The sequence below is a fragment of the Eutrema salsugineum genome, unplaced genomic scaffold, assembly GCF_000478725.1.
Source record: "Eutrema salsugineum unplaced genomic scaffold, Eutsalg1_0 scaffold_14, whole genome shotgun sequence".
Lineage (NCBI taxonomy): Eukaryota > Viridiplantae > Streptophyta > Magnoliopsida > Brassicales > Brassicaceae > Eutrema > Eutrema salsugineum.
In genome coordinates, this window is record NW_006256877.1 from 5,547,821 (window position 1) to 5,567,690 (window position 19,870).

The window sequence follows — 19,870 nt, forward strand, 5'->3', positions numbered from 1 at the left end:
ACTAAAGAAATTTTAGTGGGCTTGAAAGTGTGGTGTCCTAAACGTTTTGCTACAGAAAGAGGCATCATGTTTATGCTAGATCCTAAATCACAGAGAGCACGCTCAAAAGCTACATCATTGATGGTGCATGAAAGTACAAAGCTTCCAGGATCATTTTTCTTTTCAGGGATTCGGCTTTGCAAGATAGAACTACATTCATGGGTTATCATCATCACGCATTCTTCAAGAGTTAAAGAATTTGTTAGAATACCCTTCATGTATTTTCTTAAATCAGGAATCATAGCACAAGCTTCTACGAAAGGTAATTTCACATTTAACTGATCAATTAACTCTTTCAGCTTAGCTTTTTCTTTCTCTTTCTTAGGGGCTCTTAAGGCTCTAGGATATGGAGGTTTAGGTTTATAGACTTGAGTTGGTGGAGGTGGAATTGGGTCTTCTCCAAGGATTTCCCGGGATGAATCTTCTCTTACTTCTTGTCCACCCTTTTCTCCTACCACTTCTTTTTCAACATCTTCATTCGTGATTCCTTCTTTTTCCAACCAGGTGAAAGACGTTTTCCCGCGGTCAGGTGGCTCACGACCGCGGTGAATCATGTCTTGGCCGCGGTCAGCAGCATCACGACCGCGGTGAAACCTTGCTTGGCCGCGGTCCGGATGCATGGACCCGCGGTGATCAGAAACGAATGGAAAGTCTTGAATTTGATAGACTTCTGCAGTGTTAACCATTCCTTGACCATAAGAATCCATTGGGTTGTCCCAGCCATCAAAGTTACACGTATTGTGTACCCTATTTGGTTGTTGCAATCCAAGATGACTCATTATGTGACGGAGACACTTTATAACTTCCGAAATTTCTTCTTTCTTTTCAGGAAGTGCAGAATTATCAAAGGTTACTTGATTTCGGATGCTGTTTCCTAAATTTTTAATGAAAACGTGAGCATCTTCTACAGATCTAGTTGTGAAATCTCCATTACTTGCTATATCAAAAGAGTGTCGTAACTCTGGAGTTATGCCGTGATAGAAGATACTTAGCAGGTATTCCTCGGCATATCCATGGTGTGGACAATCTCTTTGGTATTCCCTAAATCTTTCCCAAGTATCTAAAAGATCTTCATCTTCTTTTTGTTTAAAAGTTCTTATCTTCTTTCTTAAGAGATTTGCAAGATTTCTAGTGTAAAAATGATTTAGGAAAGCAGTTTTACACGCTGCCCACGTTTTTAGTGAAGCAGGTGGCAAAGATTTTAGCCATTTGCTGGCATTATCTCTAAGAGAGAATGGGAAAAGACTACACTTGTGGTAATCTCCATTTGCTGTAATGGTTGCACATAATTCTTCGAAAGTCTCGATATGGTCTATCGGATTTTCGAGTGAATAACCAGAGAATTGATTTTGTTGAACTAAATGGATATGGGGTACCTTAATTTTGGTTTTGCCATCCTCAGGTAAGGCTGGTTGAATAGCTCTTCGATCTCCCATGAATTTTTCGAGTGAATCGAAACTTCCAATCAGTTCTTCATCATCTTTGTGTTTGACCGATCCGATCGGCTCATTTTCATCATAGATCGGTTCTTCAAACTCATCATCAGTCAGGTCATCATCGCTTGGATCACCATCCACACGATTTGGTGGATCACCAAGAGTCCCGGGAACATGTTCCCGGTCTCTCATCGCAGAGAAACCTGAAAAATTCAAAAGAAAAAGTAAAAATAAACAAATGTTCTAATGGATTTAAGCTGGGATTCGCAACGAAACAAATTTAAGTCCCCGGCAACGGTGCCAAAAACTTGATGAGCGAGTTGTAAACGGGGTTTGTGTGTTTTTCGTTTTACTAAGCTTCAGGTTTTAAATTTATAACCCCTAAATGTCTGCAAGTGCACAGATGTGCGCTGTAGTACTTAGGGTATCGATCCACAGAGACTTAGCTGTTTCAGTACGAATTCAACACAATGCTTAAATCAGATTAGAACTAAAAGGTTTTGGTTTTGGGTTTTGGTTGTCACTAAATCTAAACTAGAAAGCAATTAAAAAACAATTGAAAGAAAACTAAAGCAGGTAAAGCGATGAAACAAAGCGAATAGAAGGCAAGTAAATAATGATTAAACTAGGCGATTGAAAGCAAAGAACAAGCAAATGAAAAGCAAACTAAATTGAAGGTTGTAAGCAATGAAAGACAAACGTTGGGGCTCAAGGGGTTTCGCAGGGGTTCATTGTCTATGCTATGTCGATTTTAAACAAGTGATAAAGGTAATCAACTACGTATGTTCTAGAACTCGAGGCACGGAAGTATGAATAGCCTACTTTCGCAGCACTAAACAACTATCTCTCGCAACCCTAATCAGTAGGTTTCCACTCTGATTCTGGAAGGGAGAAGATGCAATAGCAGGACAAGACTCATCAATATTCACAACTCAACTACATGTAGGTTTCCACTCCTATAGAAGAATTGCTCGTTTCACCCTAGTTCAGAAAATCAATGAAAGCTTTCGCAACATATCATATCAGATCGGCTTCTAAGTGGCCAGCAAAGAATCACGCAGTAAGATTAAAGGCAAACGAAGAACATCTAGAAGATTATAAATCCTAAATCTATCGATTCATAAGAAAAGACACATGAAATTCCCTTTGAATAATCCCTTTAAACCCAACTGGGTAACTACTCAAACATATTGTAACAAAGCATCATAAACGAAATTGAAGGTGCAGGAAACTAAAGAAAAGAAGGAAGAAAAATGAAGAACAGAGTTGCAGGTGGAGGCGCGATGATGCTCTCCAGCGGCGGCTCCTTCTTCGAGATCGACGGCGGCGGCTCCCTCTCTCTAGGGTTTGTGTGTCTCTCTCTCTTTCTATCTTATTTCGTCTCCACACCTTTAGGAATGACCTAAATGGGGTATTTATAGCTTCTGGGGTGGTTCTGGACACTTAGGGCTTCAAAAATAACGAAGAGAATTGATCTGGGCTTTAATTAAGTCGTCGGAAAAGTGAACGACCAAGCTCCGCGGTCGCGGTGGCTCTACCCGCGGGAAAGTAGGTGTTTGCCGCGGTCCCGGCACTTGCTCTCTTCCGGAACTGCATTTTCTGTCATTCTTGCATCTGGAATATCTGAACATCTAACCGTTGGATTGTCTCCAAACCAAGTGCATTAGAAAGCTGGTTGGATCCTCTATGTTGTCTCAAATTTTGGGGGTGATCAGACGGTGAGAAGGTCTTCATCGCTTGTCATACTTCTGACGGTCTGCATTTATCCAAAATTGCTCATTTGTTCCAAATTGCATATCTTTTGCCCAAGTTTCCTGTAAAGTCTTTTGAAACTCTAAAACATTGAAACACTTTAAAAACATTGAAAACAGAGTTAAAACACCTGCATAAGATACAATTATGATCCATAAAAGTGGTCAAAATACGGTGTTATCATAATACGATCGTCGTAAAACTCAAATCGTCATAAAATCGACGTAAAATTTTCAACATCCAGAAATCGTCGTAATTTTGTCGGAAAGAATTCGTCGTAAAATTTACGTAACGTTTTTCCAACGCCAATACGACGACTATGGTTTCAACACAAAATTAATGTAAACTCGATGTAATATTACATCGAATAAACAATGATTATGAGACAATCTGTTTCATAAAAAACAATTAAAATTATTAGAGATCGACGTAAATTTGTCATAAATTATCAACGTTAATTCGTCGTAAAACATTTCGATGTTAATTCATCGTAAATTGTTTGACGTAAAATCGACGTAAATTATGACGAATTTACGTTGAATATTAAAAAAAAATATTAATGAAAATACGATTTTGTGGAAGCCTCTTAGTCCAGTGGTTGACTAAAGGTTAATTAATGGAAGCCTCTTAGTCCAGTGGTCGATTGCCAGAAGATGCGATTTCTGCAGGTTATTATGGAGGCAAACTTATAAGGAAATTTTCAGCGTGGTGCAATGAAAGTCATTCGTAGTGATTTCGGGCTGCGTGAATTACTTAGAATGGGTAGATTGTCAGTTGTAAAATTGTCCTCATAATAGTTCTCATAATCTGTAGTTCTCATAGTCTGTAATAGACGATTAAAAAAAATGAAAATTTGATTTTTAATTAATAATTAATATTAAAAATAAATTAATAAATTAATATTAAATAAAACAAAATAATAATTAAAAAAATTAAATTTGAAACTAATTAATATATTAAAATATAAATTTAAATACAAAATGTTTTTAAAATTAAAATTAATCTACAAAGTGATATCAATATCTTCGAGGTTGAGATCGACATCCGAGAAGGCTCCTCGTCATGTTCGCCCGTAGCCGCTGTACCGTCGTTTCCCGTCTGAACTACGAGAACCGAAGTCTGACCCTGGATCGTCTGCTGGTAAGAAGATCCACCGAAATAACCCTCTCCAAGAATCCGTGATCGGCGTTGCCTCTCTCGGATTGCGGTAGCCAACTGCAGAACCACTGCCGCTATGATGTCGTAGAGCCCGTTCATCTCGGAGAGCTCCTGCTTCTGGGCCACTTGCTCGTCTCGTAAACTTGTGATCTCAGCATTGGCTGTAGCAAGCTCCTGTCGCAGTTGACTCAGATCCTCGTACGTACGGCTTCCCGAAGACGAGGCGATGGGACAGTCTCTAATAGAGCCCTAAGATGTGGCCCTTTTTCCTCGGAGCAACCTACAAATAAAAGTGAAAATGTTATATATATTTACAGATAAGTATATAGTAATTAAATTAAAAAAAAATACTGAAATTATACCTCTTCGAAGATCTTGTCTTGCTCGAAGACGGTCAAAGGTACTTGGATAGTACCGTCAGATGTGACCTGGGTCTTCCGCTCGGCGATCCTCGTCATAGCTTCGTTGTAGATCTCCTCTGACCGAGCATCTACAAAAGTCTTGTCCTTCTTCTGGTGAGTGAACTTGAAGAGCTTCGTCATTGGAGGAAGCTCTCTTCCGTTCTCCTCCGCCTACAAAAAAAAAGGTTAAATTAAAACATTAGTAAACATATATATATACAATATTATATTAAAAAAATATACATATAAATAATTTAAAATTAACCCATCATCAGATGTTTTATCGCAAATGGTACTTGGCCAGAAGTGTGCGGGGTCACTAATTTCCGACCGTCAGGACTGACCCGGTTTCGAACGCCCGAGCACTTAGCAGCTACTTCTTGTGCATGCGGGTCCATCCAATACACCTTCAACCCATTCCAGAAGTAAGTGGACATCGAGCTCGGCTTCGCGTCGTCGAAGTCTATCTCCCACTCCCGCTTCCAGTCGGAAACGGTGTTGACAAGGCATTTCTGCGCCTTTAGGCGGAACTGTGTATGGACCTCCTCGTTGATCGAGATGTCCCAGTCCCACCTTTGCTTCAAAATAAACAATATAGTTGTTAAAACCATTTATATGTAACAATTTTTAAATAATTAGAATTAAGAAGGAGAAAAAGAGATTTACCGCAAAGCATTTGTACCAGGTGTCGAAAATGTCTTGCGACACTTTGCCCCAATTGTAGTGAGGCTCGACGAAATAGCTCTTAATTGTGTCAGAAACGCTCCGACGGACACAATTATCCAAGCCAAACTTATAACACAAAAACGTAATATATTATTAATTAAGTCAATGATTTATTTAAAAAATAATAAGATAAAGAAAAAATTACTTACCAATAAGAGCTTGGTACCACTTTTCCGATGACCAGACGTCGAAAACCTTCCCATCCTGGTAGGGCTAATAGGTCCCCCACCATATACCGGGCATACGGATGCGGAGGGCAGGGTTCGGGTGCCGGTGGTGGAGGTGGTGGTGAAGGCGGTGGTGGAGACTGCTCGGCCGCCGTCGGAACTTGGGAGGCTCCGGAGGAATATGGGATCTTGGTATTACCCGAGGCAGACGTCCAAGAAAGAGAATGTCCATCCGCCATAAAATTGATGTAGTGGGTCTTCCGAGGAGGCATCGTCTACAAAAGACAATTCATACTAATTAAAATTAATTTCTGGACCTATTATCTAATTCCGGACCTAATTCTAAACAAATTCCAAACCTAATTTCAAACCTAAATTAATTATAACTAATATTAATTATAAATATATATTAAAAATTAAAAAAAAATACCTGAAAAAGGAGAGACGAGGGGGAGAGGCGTGGAGAAGAGGAGAGAAGGCTGAGGTTTAGAGAGAGAGAGGACAGGAGGAATGAGCGACGAAGTGGAGAAGGGTGCGTCTATATATATATAGTTTTTATATTCATCGTAAATCCGTTGTAAATTTACGACAAAAGTGTCGTAAATCCGACGCATAATAGTCACTGATCCACAAATCGAATAAGACAAACACATGTGGGTGTCTTTCAATTATGGGGTATTTGCTAAAAATAACCCAAAACTTGACTTTGAATACAAAAGTAGACCCCTGAAAAAATATTTGGCAGAAATAACCTAAAGGGGTAGTGAAAAGACCATTTAATCCTGTTTGAGTAAACAAAAAACGGATGTCCTAATTACCGTTTACACCCTGACGAAGTCTACTAAAGTGAAAATGAATTTTATCGAAATGAAGTCTACTAAGTAATTAAATTTTTAAATTTAATTTTTAAATTTTTTAAAAATTATTTTGGTATCAAATTTACATTCATAAATTCCGTAATCGTAACCCAAATGTACAGAAATTATTTTTTCATATTGGTAAATGGTAATGTATGTTTTTAAATTAAGTAGAAGTAAATTTATAATTTAGGTTTTAAAAGTTGTAGACTTCTATATTGAAGTCTACTAAACCGAATAAATTAACCTAACCGAAATTTAAACCGAAATTAAACCGCGAATAACTTCCCTTAACCAAGAGAAACTGCCTGTAACCAGGTAAATTTACCTAGACCCCGTAAAATTAGTAACCTTAACCGAAAAAACTTACTCGAACCGTACGGAATTACCAGACTATATATACGAATTTTACAGATCCCGTTAAAAAAAACCGTCGAAAGTTCCGTGTAAAAAAACAAAAAAAGTCGAAGGCGATTTCTGTTTCTCTGCTCCGGCGCCGCCGACATACAGAACCGCCGCCGATAAACTCGTTCAGGCAAGTTTTCTTTCCTCAACCACACCCCCATGCTTCCCTACTCCTCCGTATTCATCACCTTTCCGTTTTCGTAACCCCCAGTTTCCAGATCTGAAATTAGGGTTTTTCTTTTTTTTGCAGATCTGCTTTCGCCATTGGAGGTTAATGTCATTTTCTGCCTCAAAACGGTTAGTAGATGTTGTTCCGAAGTTATATACTTAGCAATTCTTAAATTTCTTCTATCTTCCTGTAATTTTTTCCGTCGGATTTGACTTAGGTTTTTTTCCCAGATCTGGTTGTATTTTCTCGACGCCAGCTTCATCTAATAAAGGCGGTCAACACTATAAACTTTGTAGATTCCATTTCGATGATTTGTTTTAGTAGACTTCATATACCGCATTTATCATGTATTGATTGCTTCGGTTGGGTTCTGTAGACTGCATATGCAGTATTTATGATGTTTTGATTGCTTCATGTGGATTCCGTTGACTTAATATACTCCCTCCGTTTCACAAAGAATGTCGTTCTGATACTTTTTTTGTTTTAAAAAGAATGTCGTTTTAGAATTCCAATGTAATTTTTAACATAAAATACCATTTTTAACCTCAATAAATTCAGAAAATTAATTATAAATATAATTCCAAGAGTCATTTTCTGCAAATTAATAAGGATATAAGAGACTTTTTATCTTATTTCTTAATTTGTGTGAAGAATGTCAGAACGACACTCTTTGTGAAACGGAGGGAGTACTGTTTTTTTATGTTAAGATTGCTTCGGTTGGCTTCAGTAGACTTCTCGACTCGGATTGTACTTAGAATGTGAAAGTAGACTTCATTTTGTAAAAGTAGACTTCATTTTGTAAAAGTAGACTTCATTTTGTGAAAGTAGACTTCATTTTGTGAAAGTAGACTTCATTTTGATAAAGTAGACTTCATTTTGATAAAGTAGACTTCATTTTGATAAAGTAGACTTCATTTTGAAAATGTAGACTTCATTTTGAAAATGTAGACTTCATTTGTGTATAGTTTCAAACCGTTACTAGTTTTTCTCATTAGAACTTTGTTACCGTTGATGGTGGCCTCTGAATTCCCTAGAAGACTGTACACCAAAGGGTTTGAGCCAGCCCCGGATAAAAGCATCGGCTATTATGCTGATGATTATAGGCTGGTCCCTGCACTAAAGTCAGCTCTACAAGAGGATGAATGGGAAGAGATTTACAAGTCACCGTTGGGTGTCTTTTTAAAGTTCCACGACTTGGATTTTGGTTGGGCTTCTAGGCTGGTGCACCACATGCTGACCTTTCAGATAGTTTGCAAACAGAGGTACGAGATATGGAGCTTGATTGGTACCACTCCAGTTCGGTTTTCATTGCATGAGTTTGAGGAGATCACCGGACTCAACTGCGGGTACGTGGATGACTTGGCTTTAACTGATCTTGCGCTTGTCGATGACATGCGTGCATTTTGGGAGCTAATGGGGGTCGTTGCCGAGTCGGGCCCAAGCACTACCAAAATTATCGAAGCCTGTTCCAACTGCTCATCATGGTCTCGGGATGATAGTCTGCGGTTGGGTTATCTTGGTATCTACGCTGGTTTCATAGTGGCAACAAGACCTGGCTCATCCACAAATGTCAACCATGCCAGACTAGTGATGGATCTCGAAGGTTTTAAGGAGTTTCCATGGGGAAGAATTGCTTTTCAGCATTTGATCAAGTCTGTTAAGGAGAAAGATCTCAGCAAAAATATTCATATAGAAGGATTTGTGCAAGCTCTTCAAGTGTGGGTGTACTATGCTCTACCGGATTTTGCTGCTGAATTTGGCGAACCATTGCCAAATGTTACTGAAGAACCTCTTTTGCTGGCTTACAAAGGATCAAGAGGATGAAAGAACGTCAAAGCCAACATGCTAAAACAGGTACTGTATTAGTGTAGTAGACTTCTATGTAGTAATGTATTTTCAAAGTAGACTTCAGAAGTAGACTTCATGTGTAGACTTCTATATGTACCATTAATAGTGTGAGACATTCAGGAGTAGACTTCTATGCTAGACTTCAGGAGTAGACTTCATACGTAGTTTTCCGAGGCTTCATATGGCTAGTAATCCATTTACTTATTGTGTTTTTCCAGGCTCGCATACAGTCCTGCATGGCTAAGGACTTGGCGTTTATGTTTCCCGTGTGGGATGATGACGAACAGGATCCAGATATTGTTAAGATTGTCAATGCACTCCATGACCCCAATTTCAAGTTCTCAAAAAACCATTGGCCTTTGGAAGGTGTTTTGGGTGCACACATCGTCAAGGCAGAAGCCGGAAAGAGGAGCCTTCCCTCAGATGAATCAAGTCGCAAGAGATCCTGCACAGCCTTTGCCTCTGCCGCATCATTCGTTGATGATGAAGGGGTCGGAGTTGTCGCTACTATGAAAGCGCACTTCGACCAATGCTTCAAAAGCTTTTCAACCAAGATGCTGAATGGTCTTGGAAGCTGTGAAAAGCAGATCAAACGTCTCACCGAGAAGGTTGAATCTGTAGAGCGTGCGGTAGAAGAGTTTAAAGACAATGTAGAGCCAACCCAGCAGCAGGGCACTGGATCCAAGAAGCCTCAGTGTGCATTTTTCCGGCGATCTAGAAAGCCTCAGAAGGCGATCTACATACCGGCGTGAAGATCTCTAATCCAGCTTTCCAGATCAATCTTCTGATACCCATTTCGAGCTGTGACAAGAAATTTATGATCGTTTTTCTGTTGGATGTCAAATCTATCCGAAGGTGAACCATATTCGTTATTCATCAAATGACAAAGGTGAGGCGGGACTTGTGGATCTATAGGTTGTCTTAGACATATTTGTATATGTGTGTGCTGAACCTAGAATTAGAGATTGATTGGTAATTAAAACGAACATGAATGATTCTTTGAGAACTATTGTATGTATTGTTGATTGGTGTTAATCTAGGCGCGTTAGAGCGCATGATTGATCCCGGCCTATGGACGTATTGCTTGCTGGTCTTCACGAAGGACGTTTCGCGAAGTGGGACCATGGCTGGACCATAAACAGAGGAAGTATGGCACACTGAGGCTTCTTGGATCCAGTGCCCTGCTGCTTCTTGGATCGCCTTCTGAGGCTTCAAAGGTCGGCGAAGCACACTGAGGAAGAGGTTAAAGAAAATATAGAGCCAACCCAGCAGCAGGGCACTGGATCCAAGAAGCATGAAGGGGTTAGTACCAAAAACCCTCCGCCTGTACGAAAACATTACATGCGAACAAGATCACACAAAGTTAGGAACACTTAATACTAATGTCATTTGAATTCGAACATGTTTACTAGTGTTATGTACCATGTGAGATTATTTACTTATGTTTTCAAAACTAGTTGTTTACAATTTTCAGACTATGATAAAACATGTTACTAAATTATAGCATTGGTGTACTCATTTGTATATTCATGCATGTTTCTGACAATAAACTGCAGAGTAATTCAGATAAAGATGATGCTCCAATGAAAGATAATGTCAACATTGGTGCGTGTGAGAGTGTTAACGCCCCTGGGGATGCAAAAGGAAAGAAGGCCACTGTGAAGGAAGAAGAGGCCCCAGAGATGAAGGAAGAAGAGGCCCCAGAGCCTAGTTTTGTGAAATTGACCCGAAGACGTGTGATGTTGACTTCGACGCGGTTGCACTAGCCAAAAATGCCAAAGCCAGAGAAGCGGCTCAGATAGTTGCCCAAGCAACGAGTGTCAGACACCGCCAGCTGGCTGCGACACAGAAGAGTCCGTTCTTAGGAAACAGCACCGCAAAGGCCATCATTCCATCGTCGGCATCTCACTCCGGCCGTCGCCGTGGATATGATCCTTTTGATCAAACCGGTGTCAAGGCGAAGCATATTACTCTAATGAACTTTATCAAATCAAACCCGTAAGTAGACTTCTATACGTATGTAAGTAGACTTCCTCGTAGTATTATTTCCTATCTAACTTTTTCACTTATACAGTGCCTATCCAAAACGCCCAAGACACTCTTCGATCGAGTGGTATTACATTCTCCGGACACCGACGAAATGGCTAGCTGATACGGTTAGTGTTTTACTTTCTCATATTAGACTTTATGTTTAGACTTCATACGTAGACTTCTATAATAGACTTCGATTGCAGAATTTAGACTTCGTTTGCAGACTTCACTCATGTCTTATTTTCACCAATATGCAGCACATGGAAGCTTACATTAACCTACTCAGGCTGCGATTATCCAAGCATTCGGAGTGGTTTGTATCTGACCGGATTTGCTTCCTCAACTCATGTTTGCTACTGTTTGGAGGCGTGACTACAAAGACTTCAAAAACTCTGACCCGAATGCAGATGGGTCTGGCAAACTTCTACCGCCTGGAGCATATTCGTACTACACTGGCGAATTACCTATCTACTGCCAGACTAAGAAGACGTGGGCATATGATGTCAACTATTTGTACTCCATGTTGCACATTAGGGAGGACCATTTGGTAGCTATACATGTCTCATTTGTGTCGAGGCATATCACGATATGGGATAGCCATGCGAGAACCAAATATGCATCTGACGAACAAATTGCCGAAGCTGTGGAGCCTCTTGCGGTTATGATACCCTACCTTCTTCAGACATGTGCATCTGACGATGACAAGTGGAGATTCCCCTACACGCCGTTCACCCATTCGCGAGTACCAGGTACGGAGATACCTCAAAACATTCAGAGTGGTGATTGCGGAGTGTACTGCCTGAAGTACATCGAGTGTCATGCATTGGATTTGCCATTTCCTCCGGAACTTTGCGATAAAAACATTCGAAAAATCAGGGAGAAAATGGCTGCAGAGCTAAGTACCTTAAAAATCGAAACTTCTGATTCAACAATAAATATCCATTGAAACGAAATAAAATTCACTAGGTAGTTCAATCACTTACTAAGAAACATTTCTACACCAAAAAAAATTGAAAAATAGTTTATAAATTTGCTTAAAACGCGTTTTTACAAAAATGTCAAAAGTAGACTTCTAAAGCAGACTTCGACTGTAGACTGGAGTTACGACAGATTCTTTGTTTCCAAATATGTTACGACAGATTTACGAAATATTTTTCAAAATTTGATAAAATGAAAAAATTTATACGTGCCCAAGTATATACATGCATTACTAAACATTGTATATGTGTGCAATACAACTTCTTGTAAGTATATATAGCATAATGATGAAAATACTAATGTTTAAGATGAATCCTTACATGTTTCCCTAAATGTATATATGTACTTAAGAACACTTGATAACGTATATATATGAAAAAAAAATATTTTTTTTTTGTATATAACGTATATGTATCTTATGAGAATGTAAACCATGTAATTTTCATGCTTGAAACCCATCATATAGCCCAGGAAATGATGATTACAAGATTTATGGGTTATATTTCGTCGTAACTTTGACGGTGAATTATGACGCATTTACGAGGATCATGTACAAGTCGTCGTAAATTCGACGTAATGTTAACCATAGATTTACAAGTTTTTGAATCTTATACTAGAACTCCTTATAGCATAAATGGGTTTCCTCAGGAAACTCCTTAAAAAAACAATTCTATAAGGTGAGAAAGCCAAACCCTATAGGTTTAGGGTTAGAGTATTACGACGCATTTACGACGATTTTTTAATTTCATCGTAAAGTCGTCGTAAAAGTCAATGCCTGTCTAAAGTCAACATTTGACAATTTTCTTAACTTGATTGTCTTTCACTTTTACACATTTCTAAGTAATAAAAAGTTATTTTTATAACATTTAACAATATTTCTGTGCCCAAAACATTTAAAATTACGTTTAATGCATGAGACGACGTCGAGACACTGATCAATATTATGGTTAGCATTTAGGTACGTCTTCCGGGGATATGTCATTGTGTTCATCATCTTCCTCGCCGTTCTCAATCTCATCATCTTCATCACTGCTTGTTTCAAATTCATCAGCAGCTTCTTCAGTCTCGTCCCCATGGAGATCTTCAACTTGTCGATTACGTGGATCAATTAAAAGAACACGTTCTTCAACCTCAGGTTCAGTAATGTCTACACAATCATCTTGTTGCATAGGCGGGAGATCTACACCATCAAATATACCCCTTGGAGCAACTTTTATAACTGCCAACCATGAAATTCCAGTACTTCGAACTCGAGGATATGGAACAAATGTGACTTGTTCTGCTTGTGATGCAAGGATAAAAGGCTAAAACTTATTGTACCGTCATGAGGTGTTTACATCTACCACTCCGAATTTGTTAATACGCACTCCACGACCCACTGTTGGATCAAACCAATCACATTTTAATAGAACAGTTTTCATCCTTACTAATCTGGGGTATTCCACTTCAATTATCTCTTTTATGATCCCATAAAAGTCCACTTCACCTCGTACACAAACTCCATAGTTGGTAGTTGCCCGTTGAGTGCCATGACTGTAAGTATGGAAAACATAGCCACGGGTGAAATACATAGTTGCAGTAGTTATCTTATATATAGGACCATGGAGCAACTCGTAAAATCATACTGCATATGTCATGTCATCATGATCGACCTGAGATTTTAACCACAATGCACAAAGTTGGTCTTTCCGATTGTTAATTTCATCTTCTGAAACACCGTCAATGCATTCTCGGATTTGACTGACAAAAGTGCTGCAAAACAAATATTGTTAATTAATATTTTTTTTTGCATCAAATCATATATGGTAATCAATATAAGTAATCTTGTAGTACCTCTCGTAAGGAGCCAATTCGTCGCTGTTCAAAATGATGTATGTATGTGCGCTGTGGTAGTCCTTTTCATTTGACCAACAAGTTTCCTTTAGTTTCCCACTTAGACGTCCAATCGGTGAGAATATATCTGGTACACCTTCTACTGCGTAAGTTTGTCCTACACCACTATCGTCATAACGTCTAAGAGCCCGTTTTCGTGTACAAACCTTTGGAGCAAAATAGTAAGACGTGAAATGAGAAGTTTCTTCTGTCAAACTTCCCGCCACGATAGACCCTTCAACTTTTGCTAAGTTTTTATCCTTACCCTTTAAATGATTCATAAAGCGTTCAAACGGATACATCCACCTAAACTGAACAGATCCTCCTAACTCTGCTTTGTGAGTGAGGTGTATAGATAAATGTTCTACAACATCAAAGAATGCAGGTGGGAATATTTTCTCTAAATTGCACAACAGTATTGGAATATTTATTGTAAGTTGTGCAACTACATCTACTGATAACGTCTTTGTACTTAAATCACGAAAGAAAGCTCCAATGCCTCCTAGAGCCTCATGGAGATGTCCCAGTAGGAGTTCAGCAAATGCAAAAGGAAGGAATCGTTGCATAAGCACATGACAATCATGACTCTTCATCCCTGAAAACTTTTGTCATTTCTCCACAGATTTAGCTAAATTAGATACATACCCATCAGAAAATTTCACGGCTGATGATACCCAATTAAACAATGACTCTTTTTGTTCTGCACCCAACCGAAATACCGGAACTGGTGCTTTTCCATTACTCACAATATGCAACTTAATTCTATTACATATATCAGGCAAGTCCATCTATGATTTGACCCTGTCTTTGGTTCTTCCTTGGATGTTCAATACGGTATGCATGATGTTATCAAACAAATTCTTCATGTGCATAACATCAAGATTATGTCTCAGCAAATGATCTTTCCAATATGGCAGATCCCAAAATATACTTTTTGTGCCAATTATGATGAACCCCATATCCTTCAGGCATATTCACTGGAGTGTGCTAATTTCCTCCACGAGGGACCGTTTCAAGTCCACCCCAATGATCTATTTGCGCTTCAAGATCTACCCATGTTAGGTACACTGGTGGGGGAGACAAACCAATTTGTTCTTTATAAACAAACGCATGTTTCTTTTATATTGATGGTTTGGTGGTAAAAACCGACGGTGACAATCAAACTAACAGGTTTTTTGACCATGTTTAACCTGAAATGCATTAGTCCTATCAAAAACCTCCCATGCGTTGTCCAACCTGATAGCATTCTGTATGCCGGAAAGTCGCTTATTGTCCACATAAGCACTGCTCGCATCGTAAAGTTTTTACCACTCGAACAGTCATATGTTCATACTCCGACATGCCAACTGGTTTAACTCATGTATGAGTGGCTGCAAAAACACATCAAGGGCCCGCTTCGGGTGATTTGGACCAAAGACTAAGATACTTAGAAACAAAAACTTCCTTTGCATGCACATATCTGGAGGAAGGTTATATGGCGTAAGGATCAGATGCCATAAAGAAGATTGCCTACCAGACATACCAAATGGACTAAACCCTTCAGTGCAAAGACCAAGATCAACATTTCACTTAGATCTAGCAAAGTCTTGATGTACGGTGTTAAAATGTTTCCAAGATTTTCCGTCAGAAGGGTGAGTCATTTTGCCATCTGTTTGTGAATGTTCTGCATGTCATCTCATCGATGCAGCTGTCCGTTCAGATTGATATAGTCTTTTTTAACCTATCAGTTATAAGAAGATACCACATTCGTTGGTACGGAATCTTCTTACGTCCATCAATTTCCGGTTTATATCTTGGCTTTTGGCAGAAACAGCATTCTTGAACCTTCTCTCCAAAAAAGCATAAAATTATCAACACATACATCAATCATCTCAGAAGGCAATCCAAGACTAAAAACCAACTTTTTAATTTCATAACACGTTTCAGCAGCCAAATTATCATCTGGCAAATACTCTTTAATAAGATCTGCCCAATCGTTCATGCAAACTTCAGATAAATTGTGATCAGTTTTTACTGTCATCATCCGAGCTGCTAATGATAATTTAGATAAACCTTCTCTACATCCTTCGTAAAGAGGCTGTTTTGCTGCGTTTAACATATCATAAAAGCGTTTCGCATCTGCATGGGCTCCTCAACAATATCAGCATGTGTTTCATGAAATGCATCAGTAACCATATCATGCATCCTATCCTGATCTTCACTCTGAACTTGACTACTTTGATAATCATTTGACGCTTCAAAATCTCCATGTTCTTGATGATTACTACTACTCCGTGCAGCCATCTGACCACTACTTTGAGCATATCCCTCTCCATGCTGATACCAAATAAAATATTGTGGCATGAACCTTCTATTCAATAAATGCTGCCAGACAGTGTCAATAGGAATATGTTTCCTATTTTTACATTTCACACAAGGACAATACATTTTGTCACTTTCAATTACAGTTTGCATAAGGCCGGCGTAATACATGAATATTTCCAATCCGTTTTTGAAATCTTCAGTCAACGACCCTTCGGCATTTTTGGACGTATACATCCACTTTCGTAGATCGTATATAGACATTTCAAAAACAAAAAATTAACTTTTTGTTTTTTCACTTCGATGTAAATTTCAACTACTAAAATTATACTCAAACATTCAAAGACCCCAACAATTGTGTCTTTGTATGTTTTTTTTGTTTGGTGGAATAATGAGGGGGTATATATAGATTTTTTTTTGGTTACCAGCATATTGCCATTGAATATTTACATCAAATTTACGTTGAAATCTGTGTTACATCATGTTTACATTGATATTACATCGAATATAAGATGGATGCCAAATCATCGTATAATCGATGTAAATTTTACGACAAAATTACGACGATATATAAATCGTTGTTTAATCGTCATAAAATCGTCGTATATTTACGCCGATTTTACGACATAAGAATTTACGTCAAAATTACGACGAAATAGTTTTGCGTCATAATTTCGACGTAATTTAGTCATAAATTTACGAAAATTTATAATCGACGTAAAAAATCGTTGGAAATGTGCCTCTTTCTTGTAGTGTATGGATTGGTTGGTTAATGGAGTGTGTTACCTCTGTTTCCTATTCTTTCTTGATAAATGGTGGACCTTAAGGATTGGTTAAACCCTCTTGCGGAATCCGGCAAGGAGATCCTCTTCCCCTTACCTCTTTATCCTATGCACAGAAGTGCTCTCAGGTCTATGTCGTCGAGCTCAAACTGATGGAACTTTGCCTGGCATTTGTGTAGCTCGTGGTAGTCCGGCTATAAACCACCTTTTATTTGCCGATGATACCATGTTTTCTGAAAATCGAATGCCTCTTGTGTCAAGACTCTGTATTCCATCTTGAAACGATACTAAGAAGCTTTAGGTCAACGGATAAACCTCCAGAATCTGCTATCACCTTCTCTACGAAGACACCTTCAGATGCAAAAGACAGAGTGAAGAGAATGCTCCAAATTCCAAATGAAGGTGGCATTGGAAAGTATTTAGGGCTTCCTGAGCATTTTGGTAGTTATAAGAGAGATATTTTTTACATCCATTGTGGATAAGATCCGCCAAAGAACCATCATCAGTTGGAGTTCTCGTTTTCTGTCGGAGGCTGGGAAACAAGTCCTCCTCCAATCTGTTCTTGCGGCAATGCCAGCTTATGCAATGTCTTGCATGCAATGTCTTGCTTTAAGTTTCCAGTGTCTCTTTGTAAGCAGATTCAGTCGGCTATTACCAGGTTTTGGTGGGATGCTAAGCCGGATCAACACAAGATGTGCTGGTAGCTTGGGATAAGCTCACTCTTCCTAAATCTGCGAGTGGACTCGGTTTTCACGATATTCAAGCCTTTGATGATGCTTTACTTGCAAAAATTGGATGGAGGCTCCTCCAAAACCCCGAATCCCTCCTTGCTCAAGTTTTAAGAGGGAAGTACTTCCACAGTTCCAAGCTCTTGGACTGCAGGAAACCACCATCATCTGCCTCCCACGACTGGAGAGGTATCCTCTTGGGCTTGGAGATGCTGCAGAAATGTTTAGCCTTCTCTATAGGAGATGGGAGTTCGGTCCATGTGTGGTCAGATGATGGATGCTTGTCGTGTGTTGAGAGGGTTGTCAAGTTTTACCCTAATTGAAATCAATAGCCGCAAGTGCACAGCTGATCAATTGTAGTACTTAGGGATCGAATCCACAGGGAAGGAGGATCTTTTGCTGCAAAAAGCCTTTGAAATAAGTTAAAGTAAGGAAGTCTAGAACAAAACGGTTAAGTGGGGGTTTGGTGGTGTCTTTAAAATTTAAAAACAAAATATTAAAAGAGAATACGGAAATTAAATGACGTAATAACTAAACTTAACGAAAATGACTAAAAATGTAAAAAACGGATATTCTAATGCTTAAATGAAAATCTACTAAAAAGGAAAGACAATATTGAACTAAAGCTTAAAAAAAATCGGTGTAAATCAATGGAGAAAAGGCGTTGGGCTTCAGGGAAGTTTTCTCAGGGGTATGAATGATTCAAAACATTGCTAGAGAGGAAATTTTGTAAGATCTTAGCTTAAACTTTTCGAACTGGAGTCACGGACGTATGAATACGCCACTGTCATGATCATAGACAACTATCTCTCTCAACCCTGACCAGTAGGTTTCCACTCTGTCCCTAGAAAAGAAGAGATGCATTATGTTTAAGACTCGTCCTAATTCACAAATCGCCCATAGGTAGGTTTCCACTCCTATGTTTGTTTTGCTCTCCCAAACTAGATCTGATACCTGATGAACACTTTTGTGTCACCAAGCATCTGGATCAGATTGTAGTTCATGACGCTACCCTCATGCAGTAAAAACGAATTCAGAAGAAAAAGTTCTAAGATTCGGCTCAAAAGCTCATGGAATCCTCATCGAACATATAAATCCCCATCGAAAATCCCTTAATCCCAACAATAAAACTACTCAGACATAATGAACGAAATCAAAGACATAGTATTAAGATGTAGAATAGAAATCGAAATTGAGAAAGAAAGAACAAGGGTTCAAGAGAACAAATCTCTCTCTCCCTAAAATCTAAAGCAAAAACAATAAAAGTTTGAAGTAATGAAAGATGATATGAGGTTACTGGTTACACGATATAGGGTTCCTAAGACATGTATTTATAGTGCTCAAGACCTCTCTGGACGCCACTTAGGGTTTCTCCAAATGTGGGCTTCAGAAATGGGCTTTATGGGCTCGGAGGTTGAAGTGCTCTGACCGCGGGGAATGGGTGGTTTTCCGCGGTCGGGATGCTCCTGACCGCGGGAAAATGCTTGTTGGCCGCGGGTGGAAGTGCTGGCCAGCTGGTTTACGGGACATCTTGCTCTTCGCGTATCTTTTGATTGAACTGTTGGATTGCGAAGCTGTAAAGTGCACTGGAAAGCTGATACTTCCATCTTTAAGGTCTCCAAATTTGAGCTAGATCAGACGGTGAGAAGGCCTTCAATCATGGGTGAACTTCTGACGGTTTGACTCTGAGCTGAAATCTGGTTTTCTATCCATTTTGTTAAGTTTTTCCTTAAGTTTCCTGAAAAGAGTCTTGGAACTACAAATACTAGAAAAACGTGATAAAAGTACTTAAAAGTAATTAAAAACATAGAAAAAGTATTTCAAAACGATCCATAAAAGTGGTCAAAATACGGTGTTATCAACTCCCCCAGACTTAAACCTTTGTTTGTCCTCAAACAAAGCAAAAGCCTAAACTGGTTAAGTGAAAACAAAAATAGGGAATGCACAAATCTCATAGACATGAACTCTAAACTAGGACCAAAGATAGTGCATCAATCCACAACTTAGTCTAGAAAATTCTCACCAAAGCACAAGAGATACTAGTCCACTTTTTCCGTCATGCAAAACTTAAACAATTTAAATCTTGATTTCAGTCAACTAGCTCTCTACATTCATTAAGTTCAATAGTGAGTTCTCATTAAAGACATCATCCAGGGTAGACGGCGTTTGGCATTAAAAGACTATTTAAGTGGTGGAGTTAAAGTGTTTTTGGGTTACCTG

At 38.9% G+C, this 19,870-nt stretch overlaps 2 protein-coding genes and 1 non-coding gene across 3 annotated transcripts; all 3 read left to right on the top strand.

Moving 5' to 3' along the window:
• The first annotated feature begins 1,047 nt into the window (after positions 1 to 1,047).
• Positions 1,048 to 1,155, top strand: LOC112088724. The gene has a single exon (XR_002900668.1). It is a non-coding gene; the product is annotated as a small nucleolar RNA R71 (small nucleolar RNA).
• A 6,966-nt stretch (positions 1,156 to 8,121) lies between these two features.
• On the top strand, positions 8,122 to 8,934 carry LOC18022656. The gene has a single exon (XM_024158684.1). It carries the CDS (start codon positions 8,122 to 8,124, stop codon positions 8,932 to 8,934), a length of 813 nt encoding a protein of 270 aa, XP_024014452.1.
• Positions 8,935 to 10,487: 1,553 nt separating this feature from the next.
• On the top strand, positions 10,488 to 11,975 carry LOC112088410. The gene is made up of 6 exons (XM_024158685.1): positions 10,488 to 10,668; positions 10,725 to 10,956; positions 11,033 to 11,114; positions 11,247 to 11,302; positions 11,356 to 11,888; positions 11,956 to 11,975. The coding sequence occupies exons 1-6, from the start codon at positions 10,488 to 10,490 to the stop codon at positions 11,973 to 11,975; spliced, it is 1,104 nt and encodes a 367-aa protein (XP_024014453.1).
• Positions 11,976 to 19,870: the final 7,895 nt, after the last annotated feature.

Excerpts from the sequence above, each read along its gene's own strand:
- LOC18022656 (XM_024158684.1), top strand. The coding sequence starts at position 8,122 with ATGGTGGCCTCTGAATTCCCTAGAAGACTGTACACCAAAGGGTTTGAG.
- LOC112088410 (XM_024158685.1), top strand. The coding sequence starts at position 10,488 with ATGCATGTTTCTGACAATAAACTGCAGAGTAATTCAGATAAAGATGAT. Across the intron at positions 10,669-10,724 it reads AGAAGAGGCCCCAGAGCCTA|CCAAAAATGCCAAAGCCAGA; the intron begins GTTTTGTGAAAT and ends CGGTTGCACTAG. Across the intron at positions 11,303-11,355 it reads TTATCCAAGCATTCGGAGTG|GCGTGACTACAAAGACTTCA; the intron begins GTTTGTATCTGA and ends TACTGTTTGGAG.